The 26,149-nt window shown below is 47.1% G+C and overlaps 1 protein-coding gene across 1 annotated transcript in view; it reads right to left on the bottom strand.

Moving 5' to 3' along the window:
* CAMTA1 (calmodulin binding transcription activator 1) overlaps positions 1–26,130 on the bottom strand; it is a gene marked incomplete at its 3' end in the record, with an annotated part of 309,542 nt that extends 283,412 nt beyond the window's left edge. Inside the window, exons 1-2 of the mRNA XM_082493415.1 lie at positions 25,909–26,130; positions 21,875–21,968 (exon numbers count right to left, since the gene is read on the bottom strand). Coding sequence (XP_082349541.1) covers positions 21,875–21,941 — 67 coding nt within the window. The 5' untranslated portion in view covers positions 21,942–21,968; positions 25,909–26,130. The remainder of the gene's footprint in view (positions 1–21,874; positions 21,969–25,908) is intronic.
* Between the last annotated feature and the right edge of the window lie 19 nt (positions 26,131–26,149).

Genomic DNA, 26,149 nt, shown 5'->3' with positions numbered 1-26,149 from the left:
ACAGCGAGTGCTCTACCCTGGCTCTCCAAACAATCCTCCCTCCCCTCCTTTTTTTTTGTTCTTTAACTGGTTCTTAAATCTTCTGTGATCCAGGAGGTGAATTTAGATCTGTAGACCATTTAACTACTGCAGTTTATCAATATAACGTATAATTGGAGTACACAGAAATGCCTGAATGGGTGTTGATCAACTGCTGATTCGCAGACAGTTCTATACGGGAAATAAATATAAAGAATAAACCTATAAAATTACAAACACAAGTTTTATAAACCTATTATTATGAAGTAATAACTTAGGGTTGGCCATCTTCTTAACTACCGCACAAGAGAGGTAAAAGGTGTTTAAACGTTACAAATAGGCACTTCCATATAAAACAAACAGCTAAAATCACAATGTAATTATTAACTACCTAAATGGAACCGGAGGGCATCAAGCTCACCACGCCGCCACTCCCCACGCTGCAGCTTAAGCAGCAGCACCGAGTAGATACAGCTCAGAAGTGGCACCGGTATGACCACAGCAAACGTAGGGCACCCGAAGTCAGCCAGTCTCCAGTGTAATACAGTATGAACCCATACACCCGTCCTCCTTGCAAGGAAAACAACGACCATGGGCCATATTTAAGAGAGCTCAGGAGTGATTACGCCAATACCCGAAGCAAAAGTACCCACTCGCTCTCCTTCCTTTGGAGTTGCGGTTCCCAACCCTACTGGCTTTTCTGAAACTCTTCCCCTTTGCAAAAAGCTACTCCTCCAATAACTCATTTTTCTAAAGATGATATACGAAGACATAGGCAAAAATGAAAGCCAGGATATCTAGATTTAGTCAAAAGATTTTTTTTTTTTTTTAACATATCCTTATTTCCCATGTACTGCTTCAGCTCCACTGGTTCCTGGGCTGTGGGTGGGGGTGTCCCCTTAAAGTCCTACATTCTGCCATTTGCTGACCTCTGGACACAGAATAAAAACAGTGAATTCAACGTGGCAGAATTGAATGCAAAAAATTATCCCTGATCCAAATATCTGCAGGACTGGCATGCTATTTCTCATAGTTAAACTTTGTTCCTGGCATTTTCAATCAGTAAACAAGTAGCAATATAAGCAAACCCAACAGCTTTTCTAGAAATATTTGGACGATTACAGTTGTAAATCTCTTGGCAACAAAAGCAGATTTCTAAATATCAATAGAGGGTGGCTGAGATAAGATAACCCGGTCCAGCTCTCTGGCGCTGCTTTCCCAGCAAGGTTCCACTGGATGCCGGCACTCGGCTCAACACGGGCCGAGCAAAGGCATTCCCGATCCTCCACCGGGAAGGACGCGGGCAGCCCCAAAGGCGGCCCGGGAGCTGAGGGCAGGACACAAGGACAGCATAAACAGTTTGGGCAAAGGTAAAAAACATTAAATAGGAGCAAGAGGGGATGAGACAAGCCAGCACGCATGCAGCTGTGACTGCTGCCTGCGGGGAAAACGGGAGGAACGAGGAAAACCAGAAAGGATGAGGAGGAAGTCTTTGGAATGGTAGTAGTATCCAGGATGACCAACAAAACAATTTTCCTCTAGTCATTTATTGAACCTAGCTTAGTTTCTTGGAATATTTGTGAAAAATACTTTGTTGCTATGAGAAGCTCTACAAACCATTCCAAAACTGTAAGAAATACAAACATAGCTAAAACTCTGGCGCTGCACATTGTCATCCCGGTTCTCCCCACCAATAATGCACTACTTCAAGTTACCGCGTCCTTTTCACATAGCAGAAAGTTTCTTGACATTTTATAACTGAATTCAATTTAAACACCACACTTATGTAAAACTGCACATGGTGCATTTAGGGGAAGGGTTGATAGCACAATTCTTCTTAATGAAAGCCTACGCGCTGGTTGCAAAGGTCTGGTTTACACAATTAGGCACTTTTTTTCTCCTGCTGTACATTTATCACTGTGCTCAGCACTCGGGAGCCTACTTCCCCCAACCAACAGAACCGGCTCCTCTGTTTCACAGGCGCCTCTTTCCCTCTCCCCCCTTGGCCGGCGGTCGAAGCACCCTGCTAACCGTACAGGAGAATCTGGTTACATTCAGAAGGTGCACAAAAGTAACTATTTTAAAAGCAATCTTCAGGAGCACGAAAACAGTGCAGTGCTTCAACTTTCTCCTGCAGCTCCTAAGGGTGTTCAGGCATGACTTTCACCATCTTGCTTGTACGACAAGCGCAACAGAATCAGACCGCTGCTGACCGTCGCCAACAATTCATGTGTTTTAGACGTGTCATCAATTCCTTCATCCCTTGGTTTTCTCTAAAATCACATCAAATTCAACTGCAATGAAACTAAGGAGAGATGGAAATTATTAGTCAAGCCTAGCAAAAATAAACCACCCATTTATACAGTCTTCAATTCTACAAACATTCTCAACACCACACCAAATTTTCTAGAAGTCCCGAAGTATTGGCTAAGGCTCGTGAAATCACTTACTCTGAGCCCATACACTGGCACCCACCAGCCATGGATATTTTTACTTTTTTTCTTTTTAAACTATGAACAGTTTGAGTTTGGAAAACCACCTGGAGAGCTGGAAGGTAAGAAAAAAACCAAACCCCCTTGAACCAAAGATGCAACGAGCAGGAGGAGGACACTGAGCTCTCAGATCCCAGTGGTAATGGGAGTTTGCTCTTGCTCACCCTGTGCCGCACCTTCAGCATTGCCCCAGGAAGAGGGTGCTGCACCCCAAAAACCTGGGGCTAAGATGGAGGCCAGGACCCGCAGGCATACGTGCCTTTTAAACCCTGCAGGGTTTTAAACAGGGTAATCACAACGCAGGGCTGAAGGGGCGCAGGAAGCCACGGAAGGTGAAAACAGGACATGAAGTGAGGGGAAAAAACTAAAAAGAAAGAACTCAGGAAGGTGTGGAAGAGGAAGCCAGGAAACACGGAAGATGCAAGAAGCTGCTGGAAGCACTGCATTTTAATTAACCAGCACTGTATTCCACAATACACTCTACCAGCCTCATTTCGCTCCATGGAAAGGTTTGGGTTTGGGTTTTTTTTCCCCCTGCAGATACATTTAGTTTATTGAAGCAGAGAGACAGAAGGGACACTAAAAAAGGAAGGTCACATTCCAGCTCCTGCTTTCTGAAGGCAGCCTGCGCAGAGACATAGGACAGCTATTGCCCCCTCCTCTGACGACATACCCCCTTCTAAGCAGGTCTCTAAAAGACTGCATGTTTGAGAAGAACCATTTAAAAACAATAGTATCGTAAAGTTAGCACCAAGAAAAGAAAGATTAAATTTTGAAAACATTTGGTTTAACCCTACTTGTACACAATCCTTCCACTGTTTCCAGACACACGAAATGAAATTCAAGTTACAACATCTGTAGGAAACCTTCCTACAAAAGTAGCTTTAAAAACCCACACAAATAAACCAAAAACCCTTTGAGGCAAAGCGTTTGGGAAAATCATTAACAACACAAGATGTGGAATTGGATTAAAAAAACAGAGCTTTAAACAAGCCCCACGCCTTACACCGGGAATCTTGCACATACAACAGTTATAATACCAAAAGGACTCAAAAAAATTGACCTCATGTAGTTCCTGCTGTCCGTAAAAAGCGAATCGAGTCCACTCTCTGAGACTGCCCTGCTGGCTTACAGCACTCTGAGTGGGTCCAGAAACTTCAGTAAAGGCAGTTCCCTTCTGTGTTTGACAACAGAAATTTTAGTAAAATCCCAACTGCTGAAATTCAGCAAAAATTCTAAGGTGACGAGCAGACTGAGCTGGGTGTCAAACCCTGCCTCTCCACCGAGCCAGTCCAATTTTGCCAAGAAGGACAGCAGTACAGAGAGCACGGCACAAAATCCAATCCATCACGCTCACAATAAGCTCAGGTTTGTTTAAGTAATAAAATGTTATGCAACACTTCCGCAGAGGGAAGTAAATATTTGCTGTTTAACAACCAAATCAAGAATGTTTTGTTTTTAAAAGGTATGTTGCCCAAACAGCCTCTCAGTATTCAATAATATTTGCAGCTCTAACTTCCTCTCGGTCAGTATCAACAACAAACCCAGAAGAGCTGCCAGAATCCCTGCCGCCGTCCTCGGCTCACGGGGGAGTTACGGGGAGAAATCCCACCTCCTGCCTTTCCCACCTATTGACCCTGCCCGAATCAACAGACGTAAAATTCAACCACCGCATATAAACGAGCTTAGCGGGCACGACAAATAAAGTGCCCAGCTCCTGCGCCAGCTCCTGCGCCAGCTCCACCGTTCAGACGTGGGCACTCCTCTACGGCGATCTGTTTCAGACACCCGTCTGTGAGAATACTTAAAGAAAGGTTCTCTACGCACATTCCTTCATTTTGAACTTTTAAAAAAAACTTTCTTTTTCTAATTTAAAGACGATCCCCCACCCCGATCAAGCTCGCAGCCCATTACAGCTGCCAAGATGGCACCTCCAAGGGGCAGTCCTCCCACTTCAGTTCAGACACACAAAATGTGGCAGAAACTACAAAAGCCACAACCCCCCTATGGCAGGGATGGTAAGAGCTGGTGGTGACCGAGCCCAGCTTCATCCCGCCTAAGGAAACCAGAAAAGAGGGAACTCACCCACGTTTTCCAAGATGTGGAAATCTCTCCTGCAGGCAGGGAGCAGAGCCGCCAGCCTCACTGCAAACCCTCTCCTCCCGCCGAGGTTCTGCTGCTGCTGGCTGGGCAGAGGAGCCCCGGCCGAGGCGTGACAGGGAAGCTCAAAGACCAGGCAGGTCTGTGGAGCTGCTCGCTGCTGCTCACAGGACTCGTCCTCCTGCACCCCTTTGGGCGGACGGAGCAGATTCCTCCCGGATAAAAGCAGTGCTTCTCCACACAACTAACTTGCTAGCTGCCATTTACATTTATTCTTTAAGTAACAAAAACCTAAAGCGACTTGCGTTCTCTCCTCCAGCATCTGTACTGCTGGTGAAACACTGGTCTTGAACCACGCTTTAAAATGATTCCCATTTAAGTTTCTGACAGGCGGAGTTTAAGTTTAAGGAATGAATGGTTTATATCTTGCCTCCTTGAAAATATACCACAGAACTAGGTCAGCGCGGGGAGCCGCTCTGCGCGCTTACTACGAGAACAACATGGGCGCTGGTGCTGAGCCGAAGATGCTCCGCTCCCACCCGGCGACGCTGCCCGTGCCCTGCACGGGTACGAAGCGGCGACCCAGCACGGACCAGCCCGGGGAAGCACTGGTCACAGCGCCGGGTGGGCGCGTTTCGACGCTGGGCACACAAGTCACACCAGCAGCTTGTGCACAGCACTACAGTACAAAAGCAAACACCGCTGCGGACCCATCTCCTCAGCAAAAGCACACTTCAACAGAAATCAGTTACCAATACAAAACATGATAAAAGTTGCATTAAATAAGACGCGTAAAGGCCAAACTACCTTTCAAATTGAGGAGCCCTGTAAAGCCCTGTAAAGCTGTGGCCTCAGAGAAATGAATATACTGAAACCTGTGCTTATGTCAAAAAAATGCCGTCGTATGTTAACACAGGAAGCCCGAAAAGGGAATCGAGCCCGAGTGTGCTTTGATAACAATACTTTCATCCACTAAGAACCAAAACTTCACCATCTGAGCGATGAAGTCCAGACAGAGGCTAATTCTCTTCTCACTTACACCCGTTAACCAGTTGGCATTTTACTACTTCAGTGGAGTTAATCATTTACTTCAACACACAAATGAGAAAAGAATGAACCCGGTGTTTTCCAGAGCACACGAAAGATGGAACTAATGAATTTGGGAGCATCAAAGAGATTAGTAAAAGATGAAGCTGACAACATTCATAATCACTGCTACTACTTAAAATTTACGTTTTTGTAGAGCACTCAGCTGGACAAGGCACAGGCAAACAGCAAACCGATGGTGGCCATGCCGACAGATGCTCTAGGGCTGCTAAATTAAAAGAAATCACTAAAAAAAAAAAAAAAAGATACTCTCAAAGGACTTGGAGCAAAAATCCAGCGGAAGAGGTGGGATAACGACCCGGTACCCTAAGAAGGAGTTTCCCAGCAAAGAGTGCAAATGGTTCAAGAGTGAGGAAACATGTTTGCTATAGCAGGTAAGGAAAAAATCCATATTAGCCCGATTAAATAGAGGCATTTGAGGTGCCCAACCGCAGCCAGATAAATCCAAGAGCCATTAGTGAAATTTACGGATTTTAGTTACGCAACCGGTTAGTGCGGGATGTAACCCACCCACCCCACCCCCTCCTCCCGCCCCTGGAAAATGGAGGCCCTGACACCCGGTACCGGTTGCGCTGCGCCACGCCAGCCCCGGCCCCGCGGCCCCGGCACGACTCAGACACAGCTCGGGGTGACGATCGTCCCGTCCCGTCCCGGTGCGCGGTGCCGGTCCCGGCGGCGGCGGGGCCAGGAGTCGCCGCGAGCGCTTCCCGCCGGCCTGCTCGGACAAACTTTGGTTAAATAACGAGAAATAGGAACTACGACGCGAACGGGCCCCGGGAAACCGCCCGTGCGCCCCCCCTCCCCCCCGGCTCGGCGCTGCGCTCCCGCCGGACGGCCCCGCCGGGGTTGGGGGGAGGGTTGGGGGGGGGACACGGGCGGAGCAGCGCTTCCCCCTTGCGGACGCGCCGCGCCCGGCTCCCCACCGCGCCGGTAACTTTCAGCCGGAGTTGGGCGCCCCGGCTCCCCCCGCGCCGCCGGCGGGGGCGGTCGGGGCGGGCCGGGCCCTCCCCCGGCTCACCCCCGGGCCCGCCGCTCCGCCCGCCCCAGCAGCGCCCACCCCCGGCCCGCCCGCTGCCCGGCGACGCGGAGGCCCCGGTGCGGCGGGGCCGCGGACGAGGCCGCCCCGCTCGTGACGGGCGCGCGCCCGCGAGGCACGTGCGCCGCCGCCACCGCCGCCGGAGGGGGGGGGGGGGGGGGGGGGGCGGCCAGGGGAGGGCGGGCGGGGGCGGCGCGGCCAGGCCCGGCCCGGCGCGGCGTGACCCCCGGGCGGCGGCGGCGGCGGGCCCAGGCCGTCAGCGGCCAGCAGCGGCCCGGAGCCCCGCGCCGCGCCCTGCGCCGGCTGTGCCGCCACAGCCTCCATGTTGGCGGCGGGCGGGCACGTGCCGGCGGGCGGCGGGAGGCGTGCCCGCGCCCCGGCCCGGCCCGGCTGCCGCGGCGCCACGCGGCCTGTCCGCCGCACATGGCCTGCCCACCGCCCGCCGCCCCGGCCCGGCCCCGCGGGGGCGCCCGCCGCCACCAAACTTCGCGCCGCGCGGCCCGGCCCGGCCTCCTCCGCCACCGCCCCGCGGCGGGGGCAGGGGCGGCGGGGGGCGCGGGAGGCCCGGCGCGCCGACAGCCCCGCGGCGGCGGTAGAGGCGGGCAGGCCCGGCCCGGCCCGGCGGCGTGGAGCGGAGCGGGAGTCGGCCCGGCCGCGCTCTCACCTTCCGGCTTGTTTTCGGCAGCCATTTCCCCTCCGCGCGCCACATCCTCCTCCGCCTCCTCGCGACCGGGACCCAGGCGCGCGCCGCCTCCTCCCGCTGCCGCCGCCGCCGCCGCCGGGCCGGCCACCCCGCGCGCACGGCGCACACCCCGCGCCGCCCATTGGGGGAGCCGCCGCACTGACACCCGCGGTGGCCAATCGCGGCGGACGGAGGGCGGGCGCCCGGAGGGGATGGGCGCGATGGACAGCCCGCTCCTCCAATGGGAGCGCGGCAGCGCTTCAGTGACACCCGCCGCAGCCACTCAGCGGCGGCGCCGGGAAGACGAGGGGGGCAGGACAAAGCGCTTTACTGACGGCCGCAGCGGCCACTGGGGGAGCGGCGCCGAGCGACTGACGGCCGCCAGAGCCAACCGCGCCGCGGAGGAAGCGGGACGCGCAATTGACGCACGGCGCCTCCGGCGCCGGCAGCCAACGAGGAGCGCCCTCCGCCGGATTGACCGCGCGCGGGACCAATGGGGCGGGCGAGCCGAGCGACCGCCGGCGCCCCCGCCCCCCCGCCCTGTCCATTGGCTGCGGGCGGCCCCGGCGGGCGCACGCCCCCTCCGCGCCCTGTAACCCTAAACAAAGCCGCCGATTGGCGCGGCGGGCGGCACGCCCGCCAATCCCCACGCCCGCCCCGCCCCTCTCGCCCGCCCGGCGGGGGCAGCCCCGCGGCCCGGCCCGGCCTTTCCCGCCCCCTCGCGGGCGGTAGCCGGGGCCAGCGGCAGGCCCGAGCCCTTCCGGGGCGGGGGAGCGGCGCCGGTACCGCCAGGCCGCCCCTTCTACCGCGCAGCGAGAGCCGCGTGGCCCTGGGCCGGCAGCGAGCGGCCGCCCCGGCACACAGAACGCGCCGCCGTTGCCGGCTCCCCTGCGGCCCGCCGGCAGGGCGGTGACACCGGGGGGGGCGAGGGCCGTCTCCGCCGCCGTCCGGCCGTTCGGCAGAGCGCAGGAGCCGCAGCGTTCGAGGGGACGGGCGGACGCTGCGCTGTTTCCTTAAGCGAGCGAACAAAACCTCACGCTGGGAGAGGGTCAAGAATTGTTTTTAAAAAAGGGGGTGTCTGGAAATACAGTGATTTTTACCGTCTTTTAAGAGCGCTAGTGCGGCCCCCGCCTTTCCCCAGGCGTTCTGGTCTGATCCCAAAAGCTGCGGGGGGGCCCCCCCCTCCCTCCCTGCCCCCCCCCGGCCACCCCCAACCCCAACAGCAGCCACGGGCCTGCGAAGGCCATTCCCCCCCTCCTCCACTACTGCGGAAAGAGCCCTCTTCCCCAGCGGGAGCGTTTTGGGGTGGACTCGGGGCTGCCGTTCTCGGCAGGCGACGAGGCGAGGGTTTGTGACCTGCAGAGCACCCGGCTACTGTCGCCCACCAGATGTAAGACATTTGAGGGTGTCCCGCAGATCACACGGGACTGTGTTCGTGAGGAGCGCGGGCGCTCTGCGAGGAAAGGGCTGGCGGTGTGCGGCTGTACGGGCCCCTCACCCTATACAGCACGGCGCTGTGGGCTCGGGACGGCAATGAGCTTTTGCTGTCAAGTCTCCCAAGAAACCGAGTAAATCGCTCTGTCCTTTCAAAAACGTAAAGTGCCCTGGAAGAGTGATATATTCTTTGCCTGGCCAAGTTTTCTCCCCATCTCCATCAAAGCTTGAAGAGCACTGGCACTTCTGCCTTCTCAAGCAGAGCTCTGTGTAACTGGACCACATCTAATGCCTGCACAATGCAAATGAAGACTGAAACAGTTGTTTCCTTTGATGTGTGTGACTAAACACCCAAAAAGGATATTTCCCCTTAGAACCTCATGAGAGTGGAACTTCTTTAAAAAGACCTGTTGGCGCTCTGGTTTTGCTAAGGACCGAAGGCATTTCCAAGCCAAGACCAAAGAGGAGTACGGTATGATGGGTCTCTTCTAAGACAGAAGAAAGGAAAATTCCTTTTTCCTATTTTCAGTGGCTGCTAATCTCATGGAGCGTGAAAGGCACATTGAAGAAGAGGCTCTAGAATGACAGGCTCACTCCCAACGGTCACACAGCTAACCTAGTATACTCTGTCCTATAAATGCACACAAATATTAATGTAGCTACAGGACCCGCTATGGTAATTGTTTCCTTCAGCTGTTCGAGATACACTGGAAACTTTTCTAGTTGCGAACCTGGCAGAGAACTATCATTTTCTTGATGAGCTCTAGGGAATTTGTGTCTCCTCCTTGGATATTCCTCCAAGATCACCCGTGCACTTAGCAAAGACAGGAGGAGGCCACACAGTTAGTGCACCTCACAGTTTGCATTATGACAAAAAAAGAATTCTAGATTAAAAATAGGTATCCCTCTGCAGTTAAGAGACGGAAGACAATTTCCTGAAGCAAGTATCAGATGTTTAGGTGACATTTTACTAAGAGGAGGGCTAGCCCACACCAAACCCATCCCCAGCGTTCCACAGGGAGCAGCAGATGCCAGTATCTGCCCTCTACGGACAGCCCTGCCTTGCTATCTCTCCTTCAGCAAGAACCGGGCACTGGGATCAGCCACGCAGCACAGCTTGCGGTGCCCTCAGAGTGCCAATCCTATCCACTGCCTCTCTCCTCCAAACCAGCTTATCTCCTGGCATGTCTGTCTCCTGCTCAAGATTAATGTCAGGTTGGTACTCTGAAGGGGCTCGAGCTTCCATATGGATATTCAGCCAAGACTACGTAATGAAAAGGAGATGAGTGAAATGGTGGAGCTAAGGAGTGTCCTCTGAGTTACAAAGATGCTCACTCTGCTACCACATACAGTGTCAGAGAGGTATTTGGATTTGGTTCTGCAGACACCAGTGCTTGTGGCTGAAACACCAGCAGGAACCCAGGCCGCTCCCAAGTACCCAGAGAGCAACTGTTGCACAAACAGTCTTTCTTGTCCTTTTCAGGGAGATGGGCACAAACATTTATTTCTGTCATAGCCCTCACTGCATTATTCACTTACATACTCTTGAGAACAAATAACCATAAGGTACTCCACATGGGGTTAGACCTTGAGATCACCCAGAAACATAATTAAATGCACAATCAGCTACATGTGTGCACAAGAGTGTCCATCTCTTTCTTCTCTCCAAAGCTCAAGTAGTTCCTTATGTGCTTCTATGGCTCATTAGAGTAATGAGGTCCATGTGGTCTGATTGACAAGGTTGTTCAGGACACCAGCTGCTTTCTCTCAGCCGTTACAGTCTGGGGAAGGAGGCACTTCCACTGCACTGCCTGGTAATAGCTCTGCTTCCAGAACTGACACAACCTACCTTGGCTCTACAGGAGCGTGCAACCTGCTCTATGAAGTGTCTTCGGGAGCACCGTCTGGCTTTCTAGATCCTTCCTGGTCCATAAAGACGAGAATTAGTGTGGATGAGGATGAGTAAGGCAGTTTTAAGGGGTTATCGAAGTACTGTATGAGCTCTGCTACGTGTGGCTAATGAACTTATTCTCTTCCTCAATATAAGCTTTTCTACCAGGAGAGAAAAAAAAAAAACCAACAACTCATAAACTGAATCTTATATACCTGAAACCATAAATAATTTTAAGAGTAGCATATAGGTTATTACAGCAATGTGATCTATGTAATATTACAGATGCTATTTGAACATGGATTTTTCATCAAACATGCCAGCAGAATCCCAAATATTTTCATTTAATTCCTCGTGCAATAAAATGATAAGAAAGAAGCCATTTGAATTGAAGTGCTGCTAGTATCTTTCAAGTTTCCCAGCTCCCCACTGTTTAAAAATCAAAGGTCTAATCACTATTAAGGCACAGAGGTACTGAACTGCAAAAGATTCTGTGCATGTATGGTACAGGATAAACTGACTCGCTCTTACCTTTCTAGGGGCACAAACACAGAGCTACCTCCAGCTGATAAGCGGCAAGGACGTAGATGTGCCAGGCTTTTTTGCAGTCTGAATCATGAATAATTTTTAGCAGCATACTGATGAAAGCTACTGCTATTCTGATGTACAGTGTTTGGGTTTTTTTGTTAAGAGGGAGGTGAAATAGGAAGTTCTTAAAAAAAAAAAAAAATCTTCATTGTCGTTCCATGGCAGATGTGGGTCTGGCTTGGTTAATTGGGTTAATGTGATGATTTGGTGTGCTTAGTTATATGCAGAAGTAAAACTGTAAAGAATACATTCAAATATCCTGTTATGGATATTCAGCAAATTATACATCCACCGTTGCTATGGCAAGCATCAAAAAGCAAAACAATTCAGACAGTTTTAATAGCTATAATGACAATGTTGGAACCCCATTTCTTTTGAATTGTTTGCACAAAGTTACTCCATGCTTTAGAAGCAGGGAATGCCAAGTGTTTTTACAAAAATACTCTTAAAAGTGTGAATAGAGATGCTTAAGCTCCTTCCCCTCACAATGATAGAAATGAAATGGTTTTGCCCTTTCCTCTCTCCACTTACAGAATCAAAAGCTGTTTCTTCTAGGAATAAACCCAAGACAGCCAAGTCAATGTGTAGGTATAAATCCACTGTTACTTCACAATCCTTTGCTGCATTTGTGAAGGCTAACTGCCAATTCACAAGTTCATCAAAACCAGACAAATATCTCAAAACATGCGTTTCTTCGGAAAGGTTCTCCAGAGAAGCATACTCTGTTTAGGATTGTGCCACCCAATAATTTGCCCAAAATGATGTGTGGAAGTTGAAGAAGAATATACATTACCAGGAACTAAAGATACTGGTTACACTCAGAATGGATGAAACTGCCTACTACCCTTGCAGGAGGCTGAACCTGGTCATCTTCCATATTCTGGGGTTTGGACACATTCTTCTCCCCATTTCTTCTGCAGTTCTGAGTCCATTTATTTCCCTTAGAAATACAAACGCTACATTCAAATAATCTCTAGTAAAACTCTGTTGGCTATAGGTAATTTACACCAGACTAAACTGAAGCATAACTCCAGAGCCCAAACGATTTTAACGGACCCTGGAGAAAAGATGGTTTTGCTGTGCAAAGCCTCATGAAGTTTTTGTAGATATTTAAGTCAGTAGCCTCAACACGAAACCCATTATTTACCTGTTTAACCAAGAACAAGGGCAAAAATGCTTTGTCTCCCTACACTGACACCAACCCCAGAAGGGAAACAAGTGGCCGCCCGGGGGGTTGCAAAGCCAGAGCCCAATTTGTTCCGGTTAAACATCAAACAGCTTCAGAACTGGCTTACATGGGTGCCAACCTCCAGCATTTTCCTGCAGCCAGCAATGCCACGGGAGAACGCCTGCCACGCCATGCACCGCAGCACGCTGCCTCTGCCACAAGCCCTGCTGTTACTCCCTGTGAAGTCCTTAGTCCTTTATTTCCCAGTGACAACTGGCCAGGTTCTATCTTCACTTTGGTTCGTGCACCAAGAGCCTTGGTGACACCAAGAAAATAGCAATTATTTTGTTCTAATATACACCTATAAGCCAGTTAGAGGGGAAAAAACTGAAATATGAGGTAAATTAAAACTTTCAACTAAGGGGATTTACCAGTAAGTCACCATAAAATTCAGATAATTTATTTTTTCAATTCTGCAGCAACTTTCTCCAATTTGTTTGGATTAGCTATTAGAAATTATGTCTCAAAAATTAAAGAAAATGTCTATTGACCATTATATCAAATTCTAATTTTAGCCAGAAAAAAAGAATAATTAGGCTGTGATTTACTCTGGTAGTCAACTTACATTAACAATTTTTCCCCCCTGTTTATGTAATTCTGGCAAAATCAAATAATATATACAACGCTCATAAATGCTGGGCTAGATTTAGTGAAGACAATTTCCTACAGTATATTCAGAACATTTCTCTTTGCTTTCTGTTACAATAAGACAATCAAGTTCCTTAGTTTAAGGAGGTAATATGATTGTCATCCATGGTAGTCTCAGTTATAATTTTAGTGCAGTCTTCAATAAGGTACATGGAAGGATTATTTTTAATTTATTTCTTTTTGAAGCTGCCATCATCCTGTAACAAGCTGTGTAGCCTGGCTGCTGCTCTCTGGGAATGTTTTTCCCCCATATCCTAACCCCTCTCCCCTGCTAGTATACAAAGCTGCATTTGCTACCTAAGAAGCAAGAAGAAAGTGTAAATCCTACAAACAATCAGTAACGCAAAGCTATCGTGCACAGTGTTGGCACACTGCTGGCTCTGCTCTGGGTGGTGGATGAACAGCTCCCAGCGCGGGACCGGCCAGGAAACGCTGCTCAACAAAGGTGGCAGCGCTGGCTCATTGAATCCCAGCCAACAGCATGCACAGAAACTCCTATAGTAACCAATATTACTTGAGGGAAAGGCTATTCTCCATAATTCTTATTTTACCCTCAACACATACAAGATAGCGTAATCTTCAGGTTAGTTTGTATCAGATCTCTAGCGATAGTTGAAGCAAATAGTAATGGGAAAGTATGTTTAAGTCTAAGATCCCTAAAGGTATGCTCCTAAATTTCTGTTCCCACTTTTAAAAAAATATCTTTTCCAGGACAGTTAACTCCTCTGAAATTGGCCTGCTGTCTATATTAACTGAATAAATACAGATCTAGGAGCCAAACTTTAGTCACCAAGGTATGAAAATGTCAGCCTCAGGCACTGAAAACACAAGAATGAGTAATGGAAGACGACAACAGAAGAACAAAAGGAGAATGAAGGAAGAGAAACTGATGACAGAAACAGAGGCAGGAGGTGTTCAAAGCCACGTAGATTCAGGAACTGGAAGCCAGAGGCAAAGTCAAATTTAACTGAGTCAGTCTGCTCCCAAGGAGCTTCTGATGACAGCACCACCCAGGCTCTGCCCTTTGCCAAAAACCTGTCCTGGAGTTACCAAATCAAGTCTTCATTCATACACTCCTGTGATTTATTCTGTGTATGCGTAATGGAGAAGCATCATTAACAAATAATACAGCACTCACGCTTTCAATTAAAAAGCATTATTGTTGAAATCTTCATGTCAAATCTTTAAAGGACTCCACCACAGTTGGGTTCTACCATGCTATAAATTCACAGTGAGAAGGAACTTCCCTGACTTTTTTCATCATTATTTTTGAATAGATAAACCAAATGGAAATATAATTCCAGTATCAAAAGCTAGAATCAATCACAACTTGGGTACAGTGGTACTATGGCAGTGCAGCTACTCAAATTATCTCCTGGGTGCCTGTCCGATGCCTTATTACACAAAACCTTTCTTCTCTGTCATCAAGGATACGCAGTAGTTCTGATAAACAAAAATGATTGTTTTAATATTTTCTCATTAGTTTTAGTTATACAGCAGAGTTTTCTTTCTAGATTTGCCTAAACCTTGCCTAACTATTAAAACAATTCTTTCCCATATGACCCACAAGAGTTGCACCGAATGAGAAACATATACAAACAGTATATGCAGAAATAGCTAGTCTTTACAAGATGATTTAATTTGCAAGTTCTTGAGTTTCCCCTGAACTTCCTCCCCTGAAGGACTGGAAGAGTAATGTTTTTTTTCCTGAAGTGGAGTAAACCAGTTCCTACGCTCTCAGTAGCAGAGTGAAAATTAAGATGTAAAGGAGTAAAGAATGCAGAAGAACCCTATTATTCAACAACAATACCATTTGCTGCTGATCTGCAGTTGCTAAGACAGGCACGTCAATTATTTATAGAACCCAGAGTGTTAAATATGAAGTATTTCAGCCTGGGACAGCATGAAGGTAAAACCAGGAACGTGATCCTGTCAGAACTGCAGAATTGTAGGCAAGGACAGAATATCCCTGCACAGATTACCCTTTTTATTGAACTATAAATTGAAAAAGGTCCTTATGAAGTGTCACTTTCGGTGTTAAGTGATATGCATTCTCTTTTTTTGACAGCGTCAGTCTATATTTAACATTTATCTAAAGTGCTATTGCTGCCAGGGAAACAATTCACAATATCTTTGAAAAACACAAGTTAACATAACCTCATCTGAATATTTACATGAAGTCCACGACCTTCTCTTTATCCGCACTTACATCTACAAACAGCCTGTCATGCTCATTTTAAGATTTGCTCCAAATGACTGCAACTTTGCCATTCTCATGGTGCTGAAAAGACCTCGCCATGCAACACTGAGCAACACTATAGCAGCGCCCAAGGATTAGATATGTACTACCAACTCACCTATAGTAACCACAAAACACAGCTTAAAATAACTTCCACTGATTCCTTAGAGTGGGAGACGCATTCAAAATTAGCAAGCACTCCTAAAGAAAAGAATTATGCATAAAATTACTTCTTTTTATATGGTAAGAGAACTATTAATATTGGAATTAGCTTTTATACCTGCAATGATGTCTTTCAACTTCCATCTCCGATTAAACAGTAAAACCTGTGACCTACTGGTGCACAATGTCAATTTTTATAAGACCTCTTCCTTCTTAAAAAAAACTAAGTAGATTTATAATAATATTAAAACTAGAAGTTAACCCTTCTGTAGGATTACCAACTGATAAAAATCAACTAGAAGTATAAAAAGTAAACAGATTTCAGCCGCGGAAATTAGTATGGGATCAGTGATAGTGGATAAGCAGCCTGAAGAGTACATTTCAGAAAGGAATCTGCAAGGTCTGCCTCTGAATTCAAGTGCCGATTAGGAATATCATCTAAGGACTGCACTTACTTCTGGTGTATTCGGCATTAAGCCCTTACAGTTAAGGTAAAAGCCCAGGGGATGAAATTATGTCCCTACCTCAAGCACCCATCACAATCCAAACAATTATGTTTTGCATGAAGAACACAAAGGTGTAAGTGCCAGTAATGGAATCAGCTCACTACAACGGCCAGTGTTACGTGAGACAATCACATCAGCACAGAGACTTCCAGTTATGCAGACTAACCACAAAGTTTCAGGTATGAAATCAGAAAGAATGTACAGGCTTGCTTTTAATAGATGGGTTATTGTTGTCTATAATAATCCCAGAATTTTGGAAATAAAGTATTTCCCACCTCATTTGGCCATTTGTTTGCTCAGAAAACATTCCTTCCTTTGTTGCACCATTTAAGATGTGAGAGGCGAAATGCCTCTGTGTATGCATCGTCATTACCAGGAAGCTCCTCGCATGTGGAATCCCACAGAGCTCTGTCCTGCTCCCTTCCTCACATGGGATACGCTCGCCCTCATTAAGGGAGGTGCCAAAACACTAAAGGTCTTTATGCCAGCACTACATGAATGTGTGCTTTACACCTCTCACATTGAGGTCTAAACCTCTCACATCTGAAAACTTTAAACCCAGTACCATTAGTCACCTGACTGGATACTCAGGAAAAATAAGCACAGGGTGAGAAGCCCCACTTCAAGTTCAAGCCCAGTCAGACATCAGTCAGAGCGATGAGGAAGGTGAACCACACAAAGATACCTTCTTAAAACAAGAACTGCTCCTCAGGTCTGTTTTGAACTCAAGTGTTTTCAGACACCTGACTCAAACTGCCCTTCCCCTCTGTAAGCGCTCTCTCCTCTCGTACGTGGGTCGTGCAGCCGCAAACCAGCCTGCGACTCCGAAAGCAGTACGTACACGTCTGACCAGCCACTCTTAGACAGAGCAAGCTGCATCTGTTAGCCTGTTCCTCTAACGATGGCAGCTAAGGAGTAGTACTAATGCTACACAAACAGCCCAGAACAGGCTGCGTGGCTTGCTTATGTACAGCAAGAGGCTTAAACAACAAAACCAAGAGGATTTTAGTAGCATGTAATGGTTATTTGGAAATAAGCTATGCAAACTGCACACGGTGGAAGGCTTGTTGAAAGCACCAGGTAGGAGCCACTTCACCAACAAAGACTTCCAGATGGACTGAGAAAGACAGAGCTCTCTCCTGTGCAGAGAGTCTACAAACTGCAGCTGAACAGCACCGCCACGCTTGAACTGCCAGTGCTCTGGGCCACGTGACATGCGCTGCAACTCTCTCTCATTTCAAGAATGTACATTATTTTACCCTAAGTCATTTATCTTGGAGTCATGCAGATAGACTATTTGACTTTTTACATGGTGCAAGCCTTAAGATGCATAAAAGAAAGGCTACGCTGCTGTACAGACTGAAAAGAGTTTAATTAATCCCAAAGCATTCACTTCTTTGGGAAAATAAGGCACACGACAACCTTGTGCTTACTGAAGTTAGAGTCACTGTACCTCAATCAATGACAGGTTTTCTCCCTGAGGGATTTTCATTCACAGTGGTCAGGTGGGTATTTCCAATAAAAGTAAGTTTTCTATGGGCAACAATGATTAAGAAATGCTGAAAACATTCTTCATCCTTTACAAGGAAAAACTGGTGTGATGGCATTCAAAGAAAGATATCCCAGACCATGATGGAGACTTCTTAGCATTTTCCTCTTTGTGCACTGACTCTACAAAAGCTCTTATTTACTAAACTATTATAAACAACTCATTAGCCGCACTAATCCCGTAAAGCAAGCGGTGCATTAGTGGCAGGTATCCACCATCTACTACAGGACAAGCTACATTGCCTGTCTCTAAAAATATCTCATTTACTTCATGCCAGTCTGTTGCCAGCTTGTATTCAAAAAGGGCAATCTTTTACTTAAGAAGAGCATGGTTGGGAGCAGACAAATCATGTGGCAGATATATTAATATCATCATCATAATTTCCACAGAATCAAAATTTCAACTTATGTTCTCAGTAGCAATACTGAAAGTTTATCTGCACAAAAGGTGCTTGTATGGCTCATAGCAAGCTTGCAGAAAGCAAGTATCTGGAGTAAAACACCCAAAGCTCCAGTGAAATGTCGTCCATGGCTCATCTGAGGAACTAATCCATACTAGTGAAAAATGTCCACAATTTCATGGGGGAAAAAACAAACCAAACTCCACAAACAAAACCAGAAGACCTTGGAGCCCTACCTTCTAGTAACAACAACAGTAGTAACAGCTACGGACACTTGATATGGTCTTACTGAAACGCATGGATGGGTCCATTAAATAGTCCATGCCAAATCAAATATTTCAAAGATGGAGGAATTCTAACTGCATCTCCTCCACCTGCCTTGCCTCTGACATTGAGGGTGAGATCTTCAAATACAATGACTAAGAAATTTTGTCTGACAAACCACTTAAAGTTCAGTATTATTTCTTATCTGTAAGATCAAAGTATACAAGTCAGTGATTCACCTTCCTTTCTTGTATGCTTCAAGACAGGCTAAACATGAACATATTAGGTGCTCTGAAAAGCTCCACCTGCGTTTGAGTAAGAGAATTTGCATCAAGTGGTAAGGTGAGGCTACACAACCCCGAACGACTGGATGTGGCTCGCTCTTAGATAAGCATCCTCCTTTACTAGCTCAAGAGCTTTGTCTATCAGACCATGTCACCTGAATGACTAACAGCACACTAACTCCCACTGCTGCCATCTCTCACCGATTCCAGCAAGCTAAAGCGTTAGCAGGACAGCAAGCAAAACAGAATACCTATTTCCCAGTGCTCCTCTGCAATTGAAAACCTGAATGCTGACAAGACTGAGGGGAAAAAAAAAAAAAAAAAACAAAACATAAACACACAAGCTAGCCTAGTAGGCAACAGTCTATCCTCAGGGTCATATAAAACACCACGTGCTGGAAGAGAGAAGAAACAGTGAGGAGTTGGCAACATCTAAAGCACAATGCCTGCAGAAGTGATTACGCTGATGCCAAATCCGGTCCTATCTGAGCTTTCCAGCCACTGCTGAGTTGACAGCACGTGCCGTGATGCCAGAGCTGGCAGAGGCGATCCTGAGCACAGCTAGTGGCCCCTAGCCACCTTAAAGCAATAGCACTACGCACCTTCCTTGAGCTAACGTTTAGTTTAGCAAAAGAATGTGTATATAGTGCGCTCTGTCAAAATCACAGCAAATACCAAAACACAACTCCCGGTTCCCCGTTTCACCCAGCCTGCTGCGATGCCTGATGCACAGGGTGCTGCAGTCCACCACCGGCCCGTGCTGGCTGGGCTCCAGGGCCCCGAACTGTGAGCCGGAGGAACAGGGAACAGCTACAAGTCCTGGCTCAGGGGAACCAGCACAACCGTAAGGACACGGCTTCTTGCCAACACTGACTGCACTCCAATTTTAGCAGACTTAAAGCTTTCCAGATTGATGAGGAAGAATTTCAAAACTCAAAGAGCATAACAGATTTATATCCGAGTTTATAGAAATAGCTGAATACAGCAACAGCCTTAACATACACATATGCAGAAAAAGAATTAATGAAACTATCAGATCTCCCAAAATATGGATTGACAACAACAGAAACTTGCTAATTACTATTTTAAGTATGCCTAAATTCTCACCTCCGGTGTTATTAAATTAAAAACTATATCATCATATATTTTAACTAGATGATAGCTTATGGAAGTTACGACCATTTCAAAGAAACAATCTGTATTTCATATGATATTTATACATATTTCAAATAAGGCCACATTTCCCATATGACACAGGACATATTACTACTTTTTCACCAAAAGAGTTGAATCTGGTGTTGTTCCTCCCCTGTGACATCATATGGCCTAAACATAACAAGAATTTTAGGATATCCTGTAGCATCCAGAGCAGCTCCTTATCATGGCAACAATGGGAAAGTATTTTATTAAACAGAGGCAAAATTGAACCATAGAACTGAGCCCAAATAATATTCTCACTGACACAGTTGGAGAAGTCATTGACAACTTCTCAGAGAACTATTCTACTGGAAGTAAGTGGGGAGCTGATTTTGGAAAGAGAAGAGCTGGTAGAGAATACGCGTTCCCAGCTTCCAGCCACCAACTCTGCACAAAATCCAGAGAGCTCTCCATGGCAAACAGTATCTGTAATTCCTATATGTTTCTCATCTTCCCAGTGTTTACACTTTGGTTGGCTTTCTAGCAAGCTCTACGTGTTCTGAAAACAGCTTTACCAGATGAAAGCCATGCCCTAATGCAGAGCTGTCCCCATGACTCTTTACGCACTCGGCTGAAAGGATCCAAAGACACCGAGAGCACTGGTTTAAGCTATACCGTTGCAGGAAATACACTTTAGCGGGAAACAACAATGTGCGAAAGATCAACAGAAAGCCAGCGTCTCCCTTCCCAGACACCCAGTGCACATGCGGAATTGCTGGATCTTTCAGAAGATTCCCTAGCAATATGTATCAGCCTGAAGAAATAATTTCTGACACTGTCAAAACTGCACTAATGATCTTTAGGAAAGGCTGTGGTGTTAGCACATTCAAAAGCCTTAACCCTGCCCTGAACAATGCTCTGTGTGACAGACCATGTCTTGATTAGAAACAGCTGAAGCACATAAAAATTAGAACTGGCACCAACATCTAAACTATAGCAAATTCCTCCCTCATAGTTGTTTTGAAGATGACACTTCCAGCAGAATAGAACTGTTATTTACATATATCAACATTCACACCTTATTCTGCTTCTTATACTGTCAAGACCTTCTGCTTGCCACAGAAATGCCCTTCTGTCCCATACACTTGCTGCCAGAAAGAGCCGAGAGGCAGGGGGCAACGTGTGGATAATTACTACAAACCTGGAACACTTTCAAGGAGAATGTTTGCTTTTGACTTTTGGGGGATTAAAGTCAGTCTTCCATAAACAAGCATGAAAATATCCCAAGGAGAGCTAGGTTACTAATGAAGATATTCTTGCTTCTTGTCAGTTGTTTCAGCCACTTCTGCTGCCATTGGATGAGTGTAACCAAGGCCTTTCTGCTGCATGGCTCTCTGCAGGTGTGATTAAATCTGCCTCTTACTTCCCAAAGTCCCCAAGTGGACTATCATGCCTCAGTTACAGAGATAATTTCTCAGAATGAAAGAGCCAATAAGAAGTGATTCCTTTGGGCATCCCAACAGCATTAACACAAAATGCAGTAAAAAGCATCAGAGTAGCAGAAAGCAATTTAGTCCTCATGGAGGCAACTCGTTTGCAATGCATTTCAAACATTTAAACCACGTGTATCTGCCCAGTTTTAAGTCAGAAGACGGTGCAGGCAATGGCTGCACTGAACCGTCACCTCCAGAGACTGGCACTGGCTGCAAATTAACTGGTTGAGTTCATCTCTTATTTCTCTTTTTGCTCTCATCACGAAACATGGCAGCAGACAACCTGGTGTGATCGCTAGACCAATTTGGTAGTGGGACCTGCAGGTCGGGATGAGACAGCTGCTAGACCTGCAAGCGTGTGCATGCAAGGAACATTCAAAAGTATGAGTCTCACAGGGGGTTTAGGAAGAGAACAATGCAGCTTTGGGAAGACCTAAGCATAGAAAGAGCAAGTCGAGAGTGAGAGGCATCACTGGGACTTCATGCAAAATGGAGGAGGAGGGAATTCAGAAAACTCAGCTACAGTTTGAGGGGAAGTGCCATTTGCCTCATGAGGGAAGGTACCACATGATGTCCCACAGGCTCCAAAATGCACTCAATTAGCTGTTCCTTTTACCTTTTTGTTCTACCCAGCATTTCTTCAAGAGCACTGTCATCTCTGGCTTTGGCATCCTACTCATCATCTATGAATTCATGTTGCCGTTTCCTCCCTGAAAGGAAAAAGTCCCATCGTCAGTCATTTGCTACACAGAGGAAAGGACATATTTGACAGAGTATTTTTGCCACTGTTCAAGTTCAAAGACCATTGCTCCTTGAGCAGACAGTACTGCCAGTTGTATTCTCTGCTACGGTGTGATTCATCCAAAATCAATCAGCCTGTGTTGACTCTAGAAACTTACCCCAAATTTACCTGTAAGCAGCTGAAAAGCTGTCAGTATCTCAGACCTGCCTGGAAAGAAAGAGCAGGGCAATGACTCACCCAGAGTAAAAAAATTCCCAGCAACAATAAGAGAGACTTGCGCCAAGCAAATATCTTTATTTTATTTTAAAACATTCTGAAAGTGTTAATCTATATGAAAAAGCAGCAATACAACATTGAGAAAGCACGCTTAATGTTAAGGAAGCCTTCATTTCATATCACATGAGCCAAATTAAAAATAAAACTAAACACAAGTGTACAAAGCGGAGACAAAAAAAATCAATTTTCTCAAAGAGATAACATGAGGGACTCCCACAGGGGCTGGCAAATTCTGGAAGAGAGAAAGAGATTATATTTTATGGGAAGAGATTCAATAACCATTCTTTTCCCATAAAGCTAGTGATGGAGAATTGTCACTGCTCCATAGACACACTGTGCACATTTCAGGACAACAGTAACAGAAAATCAATAGCATCTTTTATATGTGATAAGACATCATCTCCATGGACTCCTAATACTAACAAATGGTACCAAAGAAGACCTTTACTAAAATTTAGTAGTCAGCATTAATCTGCCTGATAAGAGAGGGGTAGTATGCTAGTCTACATCCTTGGGTATTTTTTTTTTTTTTTTAAAGAAATAACTCTGCTTAGAGCTTCACCCTCCACTGAAGCCAAAGAGCCCCCAGATGACACTACATTAAAAGTCTAACAATGTTGAACCCTGGCGCTGTCGCTCGAAAGCCCCATCGGCATACATTTCCTCTCTGGCTGATGGCTGTAATCATTAGGAGGTAGGAGCTTTATCAGGTGGTAATTTGACAGCTTTGACAAGCTTGGCTGAATTTATGGCACTTTCTAGTTTTTCCCTCCATTGAGCCGAGATGGAACTAAAGTTAATATTAGCAAAAACACTTTGTGCGGGGGCAATTTTCCAGCAATGACTACATGATTCCAGTTACTAAGAAAATCTGCTAAACAAGGCCTCCTCGCAGTCACTTGCCACTCTCACACTAGACTAGGGAAGATGGTTCCCCACCCAGCCCACTAGCTTAGGTGAAAGAGGCAGTAGATGGAAGGAATCTCTGGCTCTAAAGCAGCAGAAGTAAATCAATTCTGGAACACCTCTGCACCTTGTAGAGGAGTCACTAGCATCCAAAATGCTTCCCTTGTCTTAAAAAAAACAAACAAACAAACAACTTCTAGCTCCAAACCAAATTTTCCACACAGGGATGTTGACAGTTTTCTGCCCCCTTTTTCACCACAGAGCACTGTTCACTGGTGCCTAAGCTCAGAAACGCTGGCACTTCAGACACACCCTTCCAACCTGTCCAGATCGACTGCGCAAGCCCTCCTGAAAACCCTTTCAAGCACATTCCAATACCCACTGCTTATCCAGAGCAAGCACCTAAGCCAAGTTTACAAACTCGACACCTTAAGCTAAGAATGGTGATGTTCAGGATCATTATGCTCAACTCCCTTTCTGGGTGCGGGCTCAATTTCTTTTAAACAGAGCACATATTTTCTTTTCTGTCTACAAAAAAATCTAGGACATTAAAGCTTAGGAAAAAAAAACAAGTAACAATGAGAGTTTCTTATGTTTCCATGGATCATATGGTCCACTCTAAGAAGGATCCCAACCAATTACGTCTGAGGAGGAGATGTACCAGTAGATTGTGACCTCTGGAAAACACCAGAGCTGTATCAGGACACTAGTAAGGCTACTCACAGTTTACAAAAGGAGCGTGCTACGCACACTGGAGCAGAAGCTGCAGCGCCACGTTTCTGCCAGCACATAGGCCGGCTAAACCCAGGATCTGAGTCCTGGGGTCTGCTTCTCTCATCACAATGATCACGTCCCACCTAGCACCACGATGCTTTCTTGTGTGGTGTCAGGAATCTGCAAGTAGTGACGTGGACAAGAGGAACACTGCATTCTGAACCAAAATTTGGCAAATCAGTAAAGCACAAACAAGTACTTTTTTTTTTTCTTTCTTTTTTTTTTTCCCCTCCCCAAATTGCTTTTTGCCATAGATGTTACATTTCTTCTGTTATAATTTAGGGTTTAAAGAGCTATCTCTACATGCTTAGAAAGCACAGTTCATATTTAGCTCCATAAAGTCATATTTCTCTCTTCCTATATTTCCCTGCCAAGATGTGACATCTGTGGACTGTTCCCAAAAAATTGCCCTGAATCATCTGTGATGCATGCAGAACAGCGGCCAGAGCTGGCAACGAGCAGCTGTGTCTCTCAGGAAAGTGTTAGATCAATCTGGTACAGGGAAGGATTCCCAGTAACTCTGCCACTAACATCCCCGAGGACTGCACAACTCCCAGACCACGTTAGAAAAAGAGCACAATTACAACAGGACCAAAATCCATGGGAAATAATGTTGCCACGGCAACTGACATCCTCAGAACTCCAGTCGTCTTTGCATTTTTGCACAGACTCAATGACTCCTAAACCATGTGAAAAACAATGAGTCTAGCAGGTGGGTTCATTCAGGAGAAGAATGCTGCCAGGTGATTCCCTGTAAAACAGAGCCATTTCTATATGGTTTCTCAGAAAGTGAGCCTTTGTGGACCTCTTGTTCCAAGCACTGCATCTCACTTACTATGAGCGCAGAGGAACTTCTATAACACAATCAATACTTCCTTGTTAACTACGTTTGGATCAGAAAAAAACTTATTAAATATTAAATCATTCCTGTTTTCAAACAAAAGTTAGGTGAAGATAAAATCCAAAACAGATTAGCTGAGCTTTGGGAAAACAGTTTCAGCTTCACACTAGACTGTACTGGTGTTCACGAGTGGTCTTTCAAAAGCTCCACTTTGAGGACAGCAGTTCTCTAAAATCACTCCAGCACCCTCTACACCAGCATCAGATCCAGTCCCTGGGGAACGCCTGACCATGAGCAGGAAAGGCCTTACTTTTCTTCCTGGCTGCCTTATCACAGTGATAATGCCAACAAACGCACAGTTGGCCTGCCAGCATGCTTTATAACAAGGCACAGGTTAAGCACAGACTGGGAAGCCTACCTGCTAAAAATTCTGTCTACTCCCCACACTTTTGACCATTTTCTTTCATCTCCCTACTGGGTAAGACTTGGCAAGTGTCGTCTCATGGTTAACCTGCCATCAAGACTCTCTGCTCTTTGGAGGGCAACACACCATACGCTCCAGGGCCATGTTCTCTGCTCTGTGGTGAAGAGCCAAAGCAGGTCTATTGACTGAAGTAAACCACTCCAGATTTATACTGGTGACAAATGAGAACAAGGTTTAGCCACGGTTTACTCCCCGTGAGCTGTTCTGTGCCAGCAGGTTTAACACTGCTGATCTAACCTTTTGCCCACCTTCGTATTCTGTGCAAGTCAGAAGATTTGACCTCACGATACAGCGTGGTAACAGGCTGCAACGTTTCTCACATAACCTCTGCAAGTCAACCTCCTAAGAGCCAGGAGTTACCCCTGAAATAAAGGCGTCTTGGTCACAAAATGGCTTGGATATGATCCTCTTGTTATGCCAGGCAAGAGGCCTCAGAACAACGTATGCGGCTACTGGTCCCGTCCCGTGAATAACCTGGGTAAGGGACACCCTTTCCGGGCACGTCTGGAGGACGCGCTGCAGTCCCACCGTAGCCCCCCCGGTCGCCGCCAAACCGCGCAGCGCTGCGGCCGAGCCCCGCCGCAGGGCGCTGAGCAGGGCGGGCGGCACCGCCTCTCTTCCTCTTACCTAGGAACGGGGCGGACAGAGGCCCTGACCGCCCGGGGCCCGGCCCTGTCACAACCGCCGGCAGAGGCGGTTGAGCGGGCACGGAGCGACGGCGGCAGGAGAGACGCCTCAGGGCGCCGGGCCGCCGCCGCTGAGGGGGACAGAGCCGCTCCCGCCCGGGCCGGGCGGCGCGACCGGACCCGCCTATCCCGCGCGGCTCTCTCAGACGCGGCGGACCGGAGCGGGCCGGGCCGAGGACTCA

This window comes from Vanellus vanellus (genome assembly GCF_965231255.1).
Source record: "Vanellus vanellus genome assembly, chromosome: 20".
NCBI classification, from domain to species: domain Eukaryota; kingdom Metazoa; phylum Chordata; class Aves; order Charadriiformes; family Charadriidae; genus Vanellus; species Vanellus vanellus.
This window is presented reverse-complemented; position numbering and strand designations above follow the sequence as displayed.